This window comes from Macrobrachium rosenbergii, chromosome 25, assembly GCF_040412425.1.
Source record: "Macrobrachium rosenbergii isolate ZJJX-2024 chromosome 25, ASM4041242v1, whole genome shotgun sequence".
Taxonomy (NCBI): Eukaryota; Metazoa; Arthropoda; class Malacostraca; order Decapoda; family Palaemonidae; genus Macrobrachium; species Macrobrachium rosenbergii.
This window is the reverse complement of record NC_089765.1, coordinates 47821910-47836909: the sequence shown is the minus strand read 5'-3', so window position 1 is coordinate 47836909 and position 15000 is coordinate 47821910. Positions and strand designations below refer to the sequence as shown.

General features: G+C 35.0%; 1 protein-coding gene across 1 annotated transcript in view; it reads right to left on the bottom strand.

Moving 5' to 3' along the window:
• Positions 1-15000, bottom strand: part of LOC136852638 (uncharacterized) — a 135871-nt gene that overhangs the window by 37343 nt on the left and 83528 nt on the right. Inside the window, 1 exon segment of the mRNA XM_067127573.1 lies at positions 12349-12385. Within this exon segment, the coding sequence (XP_066983674.1) occupies positions 12349-12385 (37 nt within the window).

Here is a 15000-nt window from a genome sequence, read left to right as displayed (position 1 = left end):
TGGATTCAACAACAACCTTCATGTGAGTCTAACTGCACTTGGTACTAAAGATGCACAGCACGGAATTCAACAACAACCTTCTAGTGAGTCTAACTGCACTTGGTACTAAAGATGCTCAGCACAGGATTCAACAACAACCTTCTGGTGAGTCTAGCTGCACTTGGTACTAAAGATGCACAGCACAGGATTCAACAACAACCTTCTGGTGAGTCTAACTGCACTTGGTACTAAAGATGCACAGCACTGTATTCAACAACAACCTTCTGGTGAGTCTAACTGCACTTGGTGCTAAAGATGCACAGCACAGGATTCAACAACAACCTTCTAGTGAGTCTAACTGCACTTGGTACTAAAGATGCACAGTACTGTATTCAACAACAACCTTCTGGTAAGTCTAGCTGCACTTGGTACTAAAGATGCACAGTACTGGATTCAACAACAACCTTCTGGTGAGTCTAACTGCACTTGGCACTAAAGATGCACAGCATTGGATTGAGCAACAACCTTCTGGTGAGTCTAACTTCACTTGGTACTAAAGATGCACAGTACTGGATTCAACAACAACCTTCTGGTGAGTCTAGCTGCACTTTGTACTAAAGATGCACAGTACTGGACTGAGCAACAACCTTCTGGTGAGTCTAACTTCACTTGGTACTAAAGATGTGCAGCACTGGATTCAAGAACAACCTTCTGGTGAGTCTAACTGCACTTGGTACTAAAGATGCTCAGCACTGGATTCAACAACAACCTTCATGTGAGTCTAACTGCACTTGGTAATAAAGATGCACAGCACGGGATTCAACAACAACCTTCTAGAGAGTCTAACTGCACTTGGTACTAAAGATGCTCAGCACTGGATTCAACAACAACCTTCGTGTGAGTCTAACTGCACTTGGTACTAAAGATGCACAGCACGGGATTCAACAACAACCTTCTAGAGAGTCTAACTGCACTTGGTACTAAAGATGCTCAGCACAGGATTCAACAACAACCTTCTGGTGAGTCTAGCTGCACTTGGTACTAAAGATGCACAGCACGGGATTCAACAACAACCTTCTGGTGAGTCTAACTGCACTTGGTACTAAAGATGCGCAGCACTGTATTCAACAACAACCTTCTGGTGAGTCTAACTGCACTTGGTGCTAAAGATGCACAGCACAGGATTCAACAACAACCTTCTAGTGAGTCTAACTGCACTTGGTACTAAAGATGCACAGTACTGTATTCAACAACAACCTTCTGGTAAGTCTAGCTGCACTTGGTACTAAAGATGCGCAGCACTGTATTCAACAACAACCTTCTGGTGAGTCTAGCTGCACTTGGTACTAAAGATGCGCAGCACTGTATTCAACAACAACCTTCTGGTGAGTCTAACTGCACTTGGTACTAAAGATGCGCAGCACTGTATTCAACAACAACCTTCTGGTGAGTCTAACTGCACTTGGTACTAAAGATATGCAGCACTGGATTCATCAACAACCTTTTGGTGAGTCTAACTGCACTTGGCAATAAAGATGCACAGCATTGGATTGAGCAACAACCTTCTGGTGAGTCTAACTTCACTTGGTACTAAAGATGCACAGTACTGGATTCAACAACAACCTTCTGGTGAGTCTAGCTGCACTTTGTACTAAAGATGCACAGTACTGGACTGAGCAACAACCTTCTGGTGAGTCTAACTTCACATGGTACTAAAGATGCACAGCACGGGATTCAACAACAACCTTCTGGTGAGTCTAACTGCACTTGGTACTAAAGATGCACAGCACAGGATTCAGCAACAACCTTCTAGTGAGTCTAACTGCACTTGGTACTAAAGATGCACAGTACTGGATTCAACAACAATCTTCTGGTGAGTCTAACTGCACTTGGTACTAAAGATATGCAGCACTGGATTCATCAACAACCTTTTGGTGAGTCTAACTGCACTTGGCAATAAAGATGCACAGCATTGGATTGAGCAACAACCTTCTGGTGAGTCTAACTTCACTTGGTACTAAAGATGCACAGTACTGGATTCAACAACAACCTTCTGGTGAGTCTAGCTGCACTTTGTACTAAAGATGCACAGTACTGGACTGAGCAACAACCTTCTGGTGAGTCTAACTTCACATGGTACTAAAGATGCACAGCACGGGATTCAACAACAACCTTCTGGTGAGTCTAACTGCACTTGGTACTAAAGTTGCACAGCACAGGATTCAGCAACAACCTTCTGGTGAGTCTAGCTGCACTTGGCACTAAAGATGCACAGTACTGTATTTAACAACAACCTTCTGGTGAGTCTAACTGCACTTGATACTAAAGATGCATAGCACTGGATTCAACAACAACCTTCTGGTGAGTCTAACTACACTTGGTACTAAAGACATACAACATTGGACTGAGGAACACCTTCTGGTGAGTCTAACTGCCCTTGGTACTGAAGATGCACAGTACTGGATTCAACAACAACCTTCTGGTGAGTCTAGCTGCACTTGGTACTAAAGATGCACAGCACTGGATTGAGCAACAACCTTCTGGTAGTCTAACATCACTTGGTACTAAAGATGCACAGTACTGGATTCAACAACCTCCTTCTGGTGAGTCTAACTGCACTTGGCACTAAAGATGCACAGTACTGGATTGAGCAACAACCTTCTGGTGAGTCTAACTTCACTTGGTACTAAAGATGCACAGTACTAGATTCAACAACAACCTTCCACAGACTTCAGTCATATAGTCAGACCAATTTGGACGATTTCCCTTATCTTTCAAGAATATAGCACTGCTCCAGAGTAAATATAGTTGGACGGGAGAATGAATGTCTTGCATAAGATCCAGCACACACCTTTCCTTAAAGATCAGTTTCGACAGTCCAGTTGTTGATGATGACGAATAGTTTATGATTGTGATGCCTTTGTGTTTAATCACATCTACCTTCTTCAATTTGTTGTGTTTGATTGGAGAGTGACTTGTTGGATATGAAGAAACAAGCTTACTAGTGGTCGACAATATTATGCCCATGCCGTGTAGGGAGCCTTTTCCATCAAAGGTTCTGACGTTGTGATCGACGTTGTAAGCTGACCACTGGGTAAACGATTCAGCTACTTTGCAAACTTCTTTGTCATAGCTGTCATTTTCCATAGCAGATTGTTTACACCTGGTTACTTCATCCATGCTCACACAAAAACCTAATTTGTTAAGCTGATCAGTAAGCCACCTTGATCCAAAGACATGGTCAACATCTACACCCAGCCCAAAAAGTATGGATGGTACAGATGATCGTGGACGGGTGGCTCTAACTAATGCTTGACCAGTACTGCAATGTTTTAATGTATTTTTATAAATACACTGCATAAACAATCGCAGTTTCCAAGGAATCCATTCCAATACATGTTCAGTACTCTGCATCTTTTCTCTTGTTGGGTACCACTCACATTCGAAATTGCTAGATCGAATATCATCTAACATCAAATTTGCAGCCACTGATATTATTCTTTCAGCTTCATCCTGAGTACTAGACTTTCGATCCTGGTACCATTTGTCATTAATTAAGTATTTCATCATGTTACGGAAACAAACTTGCTACTTTTACCCTCCCCTTCAAAAAGAGTAATGAGGTCTCCATACCTTTGCTTTAACTTTGTTTTCAACCATTTCTGACTATACACACTATCCACAGAGCCAGCTATTTCTACCATTCTATTGTAGATCTCAGTCACTGTGTGGATTTCAGCATCAGATTCCAACCAAGTGCAAACTGCATTGAAATAAGCCTATCTTGATCTTTTGGTCTTCCAAGTGTAGAACTTGCTGGTATATTTCTCTTGAATTCATTTCGACAATGAAAGTGATATCGTGCTTCAGCTGCTACCAAATCAATACAATCCAATAGTCTCCTTTTACAATTTTCTGCGAGTTGATCATTTCTAGAAGAGCAGATTGAGAGCAAGGTTTCCCGCACTGAAAGTTCCTGAACTTGCCGCCAATCAGTGCGATCAGGGTGGTTTCTTTCGTAAACACACTCTTTCTCACATAATATGCAGTGTTTTTTCCAGTTAGGCTTGGGTACCTCAGATCGTCTTGTTGCCAATTTTTGCATTTTCATCTTGCTCTCAGTTGGCTCTGGTGACTTTCGTTTCATTTCATTGTATACACTTTTCTGGCAACCTCTGTGAATACGAATCATTGTTCCACTTGCTTTCCTTGTCAAAAGCATATTAGTCATTTGATAATCACCTATTGATTTGCTATGTTCAGCAAACTTTTCCACTCCTTTCTTCACAGTTGTGAGATCTTCATGTTGTGACTGGGGATCTTTGCATTTAATACAGCAATATTCATGCAATGCTTCATCCATGGTCGTATGATCTTGTGTCTTCGAACTGTTTCCTTTTTCTCAATCCATCACTAATCTTTTCTTGTCCACTTTATAACCTGTGACATCAAAAGATGGAACTACAATAAATTAGAATAAAACAAAATATAAATTATCAAAACAACACTTAAAATCGAAATTTGCATAGAATAAAACAGATTCTAGTTTCACTCCTAAAACTTTATTAATTTACTCACCAAAAATAGCAAAATTACAGAATCCTTTTAATAAAAAAAAAACTGCTGTTTCTTGAATATATTGGTATTTAGAAACTGTAAAAACTATTTTCAAGATAATACAAAAGTATATTAAGATCCCTGTTAAAAGTAGTACATTTGATCCAATAATGATATAGCCGAAAAATGGAAAAAACACTAAAAATCACTGTTTACGTTTGTATTTGTAAAAAAAATGTCACCAAAAGCTATGAAGTGAGGCTTTTAGTGGGATAAGGGATAATCTACAGAAAAATGTGATTCTAATAGTACCAAATATGTCTTTATGCTAATTACTTCCGGGTTCAACCGTAATTTGCTTACACTACTGGTCAACGTAACTACCTCTGCAGCATTATAACAGTAGACCTAATGAGCTCAACAGTCATAACATTTTCAAAATAGGGAAATGAATTACAACAAATTTCCTTTGAATGTTGAAGTTTTAGGCTGTGTTCAAGCAGCCTGTATGTTGCAAAATGATTTATAGGCCTAAAAAATAATCTAAGCCTTCTGAGATGTAATCTCTGTTACTACAGAATTTATTTGGAGATTTCCTGTTCTTTGAGGAATAAAAGATAATGATGATTTTAATTATATGGAGAAGATGGCTCTTAATCGGAATTTCTATTAGTATTAATGTCAAGACCTATGGAACATTTGTTTTAACTGGCATAAAATATTATTTTCTTAAAAGTCCTGCTCGTTTTTGGTGTATAACTTATTCTTTCATAAGGTAACTTGAAGTGCAAGAATGTGCAGATAACTTCATATGCTTTCTGGCCAGAAATTGTTAATATAGAGATGGGAATGCTAAGTGGAAGGTAAAGAAATCTAACACACCTAGGCCTAGGAACAAAATCTTGGCTCTAACAAAAGAATAATTGCATAGGCAAATATTTGCTAGTAAGCCATAATTTTTTAAGAGATTAAGAAATATAACTTAAATCATTTTATTTTAATGAAAATCCAAATATTCCTCTAACAAATCTAAAATAAATGGTTTCGAGATAATTTCATTGTCGCTACTCATTGTAGACCTATGTCACACCAGGTAGTTCATGTCACCCCACCACACTAATGGTTGCGTCACACACGCTCCGATCACCCATTGATATCAGTGGAAGCATTCTAATTTTATATTTACTTATCTACATTTTTTCAGCGTTGAGGCATAAAAACAATTAAATAGGACTATTTCAAAATTTGTGGTTGCACTGGAAGCAATATTAATGGTATGACAATTTTTTTTTTTTTATTTAACATTTGAACTGAGGTTTGATGATTATTTTTTTTTTGTCAAATGCATCGGCGATGAGTGAACGAAAATTTTGAAAATGTTTCACAACTGTTTTTCCGAAATTTTGCTACGGGAAATATTTTCTTACAGTTTTGAATTATATGACAGATTTCACTCTTATGAAATATATTATGGCCTTATTGTATGCAAAATTCGTGTTTTCGCATTGAAATAATAGATAAATATGGAGCATGTTAGCACCTTAGGTTGCCAGTTAGTGAATTTTAAACGAAATCCTATGCAGTCATGTAGCATCAGTTCTGAGCATAGCTGTGCTAGCAGCATTTCACGATGAAGACAACAGATGGGGGTGAGTGGGATAATTATTTGCCGATTTGAACCATCACGACAACCCTTACGCTTCTCCGTCAATCTTGCACTGCATTCCCTTGATTCTTTTTCTAAGGAGTTAATGTCATTGTTTTTCTTTTATTCTAGAGCATTTATTCTTTAATGGGTATTCTTGAAGAATAGCAGTTTCAAAAGAAAGTAAATATCCACAGCAAAGATCCCCATCTTTTTCTTTGGTGGAATATATATATATATATATATATATATATATATATATATATATATATACATACATTATATATATATATAAATATATATATATATATATATATATATATATATATATATATATATATATATATATATATATGTATATATATATATATATATATATATATATATATATATATATTCCACCAACGATATACCCATAAAATGCTCTAGAAGAAAAGAAAAATCAACGACATTAACTTATTAGAAAAAGAAATCAAGACAATGCAGTACAAAACCGACGGAGAAGCATTAGGCCTATCGAGATGGTTCATATTGTCAAATAGTTATCCCACTCACCCCCTCTGTATATTCATATGCATATATATAAATATACATATGTACATATATATATATATATATATATATATATATATACATATCGTATATATATAATACATATGTATATATACAGAGAGAGAGAGAGAGAGAGAGAGAGAGAGAGAGAGGGGGGGGGGGAGGGAGAGACCGTTAGTTCTCCATAAATTAACTGAGTCAGGGTGAGATAGTCATGGTTGTCGCTTCCTCAGAGATAACATTAGTCATGATATGAGAATATAACCCCAAAAATACTCCTACCAAATATTAAAGACGCTGGGATGAGTAAGTAAATCTTCGGTTTCGAGATGGAAATAGCATCATTCTCGACATATCTTTCATATCCTAATATTGGATAATGAGTGCGTTTCACCTCACTAAGCCATCCTAAAAAAAAAGGGTTGAGTCAGTTTTCTTTTACGTAAACTTGCAAAATAACGAAGATCAAAGAATATTCAAAGTGCCATTCATAAGAGGATAAAAACAGTGCCATTGTACATAAACGCCAGTAGATTCAAATATATATATATATATATATATATATATATATATATATATATATATATATATATATATATATATATATATATATATATATATATATATATATATATATATATATATATATATATATATATATATATATATATATATATATTTGAATCTACTGGTGTTTATGTATATAATAATGCCTGTGTGTGTGTGTGTTCGTACAAAACCTTTTAATTTCGAATTAACTTTAATTGAAAAGGAATCAAAGTACTTCACAAAACCACAAAAAATAAAGCTGGTGACGTTCGTGGCCTTAATCATTATCATCATTTTTATTAACAATCGATATCAACAATAAGAGCAACAGTAACAGCAGTACAAGTATTTGGAAGGATAATACCAGTAACACCATTAAAAGCACCAGCAGCAGTAATAGTTAAACAATATGAAATTTTGTTGTGAACTTAGTAAGAGGATTCTCCCAAGTGAAGAAAATAATGAAAACAACAATAACCAGCTCATTAAAATCTACAAGTCCTGTTAGTAATCATAAAAAAATTGGCGCAATCATAATTATGGACTAAACCAAATTGGAAAGTAACACGCTAATGTAGCTTTCAAAAAAATGCTCGTAAGAGGAAAAAGGAGATGAAATTAATAAAAATATATATATATATATATATATATATATATATATATATATATATATATATATATATGTGTGTGTGTGTGTGTGTATGAAAAACCTAAAAACGCAATGGATATGTTTATAAATAATAATATCAGCTGAGGTGTCTTAGTTGGTAGGATGAATCCAGAAGTTCACACCAGGCTTGAGAACTGGCTGTCTGAATTGACATTAAATTCACTCGTTCAAGAACGTCACCAAGAAGAACGTTCCACATCTTTATAGTGAAGGGAACGAAAGACCTCTGTTTCTGGTGCGTGTGAGATAGAGCACCTCAACAGAATGTGGTACTATTTCTGTTAAATGAGAAGAATCCACTCATTTTTAAATAAGGAAATTTCGTATTGAAAAGGGTGAAGGAAGATGGCTAAGGACTAGAAGATGAAGAGGGAAGACAGGACACAGAAAAAGGAGAGAGAAACAAATGATAAGTGATAAGTATAAGGGAAAATATAGATAAACATAACAAGCGGAAATCAGTACTGGACAATTTCAGTGGTGACAGGAAACAAAATACAGAATGGCAAAGGAAATATAAAATACAAAATGACAAAAGAAAGCCAAGTTATGAATAAATATTAGAGAAAGGGTAAAAATAATCATGCAATAACATTAAAGAAGCTAAGAAATAAAAACAAATCAAAATAAAATACAATTTTGTGAAGACAAAGATGTAAAGAAAATTACGCAAAAAATTATTCAAGAATAGAATAAAAATAACAAAACAATTGAAAGAGGGAATATAAAGAAGACAGAGAGAGAGAGAGAGAGAGAGAGAGAGAGAGAGAGAGAGAGAGAGAGAGAGAGAGCGAGATCCTAAGAGATAATGAAAGAGAAGTCTCGTAATTTCTCACAGAAACATAAATAGAACTTGGCATTGTACCCTTGCGTGCCAGCAATACCCAAACGGCGTTGCCTGAGCACGGTCATAGGAATGCTTGCTTGCATGCTTGGGCAGAAGTTATTAAGGATCAGGTATTCCGATATTAGTATTTTATGGGCGGTCTCCTGATGTTGTGGAACGTGGGATTCTGTGGTTAGTCATGCAAAGGGCTCTCTCTCTCTCTCTCTCTCTCTCTCTCTCTCTCTATATATATATATATATATATATATATATATATATATATATATATATATATATATATATATATATATATATATATATATATATATATATATATATATATATATATATATATACTGTATATATATATATAGAATCTACTGGTCACTTTTACCAGATGCATATGTAATTGTAGTAGCCACCTTCTCGTGGTCAGGTCGGCAACGTGACCTCCTTGTGATTATGGTGACACGGGTTCGTTTCCAACTCCCGAACATCACAGCCACTTCAATTTCTTGCACTTGGATCTCAAGGCTTTGTAGTGACAAGCATATCCAAAAAAAGCGCGAAGAATTCGAGAAGTTAAGAGAGCATTGTGGCTATTACAATTACATATATATATATATATATATATATATATATATATATATATATATATATATATATATATATATATATATATATATATATATATATATAATGTCTGCAGACATTTAAATAAGTCAATAGATAGATATTTAGATATAAGTAAAGATATACATGTACTGTATATATATATATATATATATATATATATATATATATATATATATATAGTGTGTGTGTGTGTGTGTGTTTATATAGCGCACACGCGCCCATGTGTACGATTGTGTACAGACAAATAAATACGTCAATAAACAGATAGATACAGGCACAGATACAGCTATCTGTCTACTGATTTATCCGTTTCTCTGTTTATTGCTCTTTCTTTCACGCTCCTTCTTCTCTATGCACCCATTCATTTGCCTCTCTCTCCATAAATCGGATTTCCTCACCGCAGAGTTGTTCAGTTGAAGTTTCTGTCCTAATAGAATATCTGCACTCAAGAATCCCGTATTTTTATTTTATTTTTTTTTTTTTTTTACCCTAAGCTTTCCTGTCTGTCTATAGAGGTGCAGATCAGTCAGAAGGCAGGGCGAATAAACCCAGAGAATAAATGAATTTGGTAAATGCAAACAAAGAATTTATTTAGGATGAATGCTGAAATTTGAGTTTGCGACACTTTTGGAGCTGAAGATGAGGGCTTAAAAAAGAAGCGTTTGCAAAAGCTCCATGAGAACGATTATAAGGCAATGAGCAGATCAATACACAAAGACGTAAAAGAGAAGATTTAAAGTAATCAGAAATAAATAACGAATAAATAAAAGTGAATCAATTGTTAAGTTCAGAGAATCTTCAGATAAAACCTTGAAGGCTTATTACACGTTACAAACAGACAACAGACAGGATAAGGATAAATCACGTCTGAGTGATGCTTGCTTAAGTGCAGGAATTTGCAAAAATTCACAACAAATTAACTCGAGGCTCTTCTTGAATCAGTTTACAATACAGACAACTGAAACTGACCAAAGAGGGAACATCGTAACAAATGAAAACAAAAAACCGAAGGAATCCATCCAGCAGTTACAAAACAAATAAATTGGAGCCCAGATAAAAATGAATGAGCCCCAAAAATTGAGTAGCAACTGCAACAGCCAAATTCCCTGCACCTGTTTGCTTTGACTAGCCAAGGCTTAATGCCCAAGAGGAATTATGACCGGCTATTAATACACGGAGCAAGAGGGTTTGACCTCGTATGGACAGATTAAATGCTTGGGAATTACCGTGACGTCACGGAGAAGCGTCTGTATGTATGTTCTGTATATATGTACAGTATAATAAGGTGGGCGTTTGGGTGTGAGATGTTCATCGTGCGTTAATGAAACCACGCCGTCAGAGGTGATTGCATTGTAAGAGAGGGTCTGGATGATAGCTTTCAGACACTGAGGAAGCGTGGGGTGAGGTGCTTTCAATCTGAATAATTATAAAGGGACAGGGTGGGAAAGGCTGGTCCCAGGCTGGACGACGGCCTAGAGACTATCGTTGTTACATATTAAGACACGAATACAGTATATATATATATATATATATATATATATATATATATATATATATATATATATATATATATATGTGTGTGTATATATATATATATGTGTGTGTGTGTGTGTGTGTGTGTGTGTGTGTGTGTGTGAGTGTGTGAGTGTGTGAGTGTGTGTAGCTTAAGACTTTTCAGCTAAAACGGAGTGCTCCGAAGAAAAGCAAAAGAAGGGTCACGGTCGCATTTATACTTGAACCGTCGAATTGTGAGCACGTCCCCCGTGCAGTGATATTTCCACAAACATTAGCCACCTATACAAAGGGTCATCAGCTGCACGTCTAACCCTCTACACACACACACACACACACACAATATGCCTTTATCCCGTATCTGGCAGGCATTTCCATGCTTCCTTGATATAAGGGCCTCTGTTTCCAGTTCCTTTCTCTTGCATCTCCCCGACGCTTCCTGGGCTTTCCTGTCCTCCTTTCCCTTAAAACTTCTGACTATACACTCTCATCATCAGCCTATCGTCTTCCATTCTTGTCGCATTGCCAAACCATCTCACAGAGCTTTGATCCATCCTATCACCAGTGCTAACCTTTTTGCCACTCGTGCGTACCGCCACATTTCTCGCCCTATCATTTCTAACATGTTTCAACCTATTTTTGTTATTGCTATTCATAATCTTCTTCTCTTTCAGGGACAACAATCCTTCCACATTTGCAAAGCTTCACTTTATGGTCAATTCAAGTGTTTTCACCAATCTTGTGCACACACCCAACTTTCTTTCTTTCGTTTACTATTCGGTATTTCCATTCATCTCTCATCCTACCATCATCTTTCATAGTTACTCCCAAGTTCAAGACTTAAACAAATAAACTGCTTCCATTCTCCTGCCATGCATATTGTCATTCATTACTTCATCTTCCAAGCTATCATTTATCCTTGTAACATTGCTTTCGCTCATTTATTCTCAACTTTTTCCTCTTGCAATCACTCTAAAACCGTTATACTAGTTATATACTTTCTCTTCGCTAATCCCAGTCACTAATGTATCATCTGCAAACACCAACCTTTCCACATCAATTTCCTTATTCCATAACTTTGCAACCTAACCAGGCACCTTCGATTGATAGGGAAAGCGGGTAAGCTACTAGACTAATATATATATATATATATATATATATATATATATATATATATATATATATATATATATATATATATATATATATATATATTTATACTATATACAGATATAGATATTATAGATATATATAATATATATTTATATATAATATAAATATATATATATATATATGTGTGTGTGTGTGTGTGTGTGTGCGGTGGGCAAAGATAGAAGCGCTGTGGGTATGCCTAACCACTTGAGAAACAACTTCTAAAGCTATGTAAAATTATTTAAACTTAAAAATGTTCAGGTTACTTACCCCCAACCGGTTCCCGCTCGTCGACAATGATCATCTCCTGGAAAAGGAAAAATATTGATCATCAATAATTGTAAAGATAAAAAAAAGATTATCGTAAAATTAAACTAGAGATTAGGGATATGAATTATGCCATTACACGTCTCAGTCCTGTACCGCAGATTAAGACATTAAAAATTCCTTTTAATCAGGATAGATACAATTGCCATATAAATTCCTAAATTACAGATAAACATGACAGTTCTTCCTTATCAACAAAATTATACTTTCCTTACTTTACAACAGGTTCTTTTTACGATTCTTCTTGTGAATTAAGATATAATCTCAGAAATTGTAACAACTGATATCTTTCATCTCCTGAGTTACCAACTACCATATAAATCGCCTTCCTATTATTGCCAGCTTATCACCAATCGGTCAATATAATACTGACGACTTATGGGATCGTCTTGAGAACAAGAACATGACAGCCTATAAATAAAGAAGGAGGGTAGAATGTCTCAAAGCGTTTTTGGAACACACGGCTATCAAAGGGGCTGCCCCAACTCCTCCCACCCCCACAGAGTATACCCTTTCCTGTGACGTCATTTGGCAACTCTTCATCCGTCCTCTCTCGCCATTCTGATGGACAAATCAGTCATCGGCGGCCATTAGGTCTTCTGTTTGTGTCAAGAATATGCTCAAGTGTTTGTGTAAAGCAGTAGTAAGGCTTGTTAAGCACGTATTTTAAAGACTTGGATGAGAGGCCCAGTATGAGAAATACAGCTCATTTTTAAATATATTTTATTAGAATGTTATCGCTCTTTATCACAGAACTCTCACTATGAGAGAAATAGATCATTTTCAAGATCACTTTATAAGAATGTTATCGATTTCTTAGTGGTTATTCTCTCTCTCTCTCTCTCTCTCTCTCTCTCTCTCTCTCTCTCTATATATATATATATATATATATATATATATATATATATATATATATATATATATATATATATATATATATATATAAACCTGTATTACAGCCTTGATACGTATACTTTCAAGCATTTATTGAATCATGATCAGAACATGCTTTAATTCATAGTCTTTTTTTTTTGTCGCCTTCTCGCAATATAAAAATATTTCATCAAATAAAATAATCTAAATTACCAGCCTAAAAGGCTTCTTTTTCTCTGTTACTACTAAATAAATAAGAGAAAACCATATGTGCAGCTAATGCATTACTTGTGATTCTGTCAACAATGAACCGACACAATAAAATAATATTAGTAATAAAGCAATCGGTGTTTTTATCAGTATTGAAGAAATACAGTAAGACGCTACTTCAGCCAAAGGAATGATTGCTTTTCTTGCAATATTAGCCGAGAAAAAGAACATAATTTGCAGTAAAGCTGAAGCCAATATTTGACTTTCTACATATGAACCGTCTATATTTCCGACCACTCATCTTTCGATTTTTCTTTTTTTTCTTTTGCAACTCCTTTTGGTGGGATTCACTTCTTTTTGCTTCATTATTGAGCAAATAAACGAATACTTTTTACAGCGAAGGCACTGCTTCTTTTTTTAGTAATAATGAACAAACCAAACCCATTACATTTGCAACAAAGATGTTTTACATAAAAAAAATACAGAATTAATTTGATGTGATTCGGTTGTTTTTATACTGAAGATTTTTCTCTTTTTCGTTTTCGTTTGCATAACGGCCCTCGTCTTTTTCAGCCGCCTGAACATTTCTTTGACATGATTAACCTTACAAAAACGAAAGTTATGCCTACTTCTTTGCTACAGGAACATTTTCAAGAACCGAATATAATTAAAATAACTGGAATACAGCCTTCCTTAATCTTACTCCCTTCGAGAATTCCGCTTCCTAAAGGAGTGAAATCCACGATAAATATAAACATTTAGAAGAGGGCAAATGGCACTGAGAGATAATTATGGAGAGAATCATTCTTTTTGGCTTGAAGTAAATGCGTCAGTATTTCAAACTTTAGCTGACGACATTTCCAAGCAAATTTAAGAGAATAGTCGTAGATAAGGAGGATGAAAGTTAAATGGGTTGCGAAGATGAAAATGCTAGGAACCAAGTCACTTCTCAAAAAAAAATGAGAATTGATGTTCGTTGACTGCCCAGGAAAAGAGCAGGTAATTTGAAAGCTCCGCTGAAGAAGTGAAGAAATAATAATAATAATAATAATAATAATAATAATAATAATAATAATAATAATAATAATAATAATAATATAATAATAATAATAATAATAATAATAATAAATAATAATAATAATAATAACATATTATTATTATTATTATTATTATCATCATCATTTATTATTAATTTCTCTTCAGGAGAGAATGTTGAGTACGAACGTTGCTACTATAATTGCCAATATGGAAGAGGGGACTCTAACACGCACTGCGTCAAATAAAAATAATTAAGATTTATTTTATTGATTAGGATTTATTTTCTTGATCGATGCCGAAATATATAGGAAAATTTACTGAGGAATTAAGTGGACAGAATGAATGTGGCAATAACTTAAGCCATGTTTTTCTATAGAACCACCCGCTTTCAGAGGGAAAAATACAATCGTTTAAACAATGTTGTTAAATCTAGACCTGAGGTTGAATATGACAGAGACTTCTGTTATTTCTAAA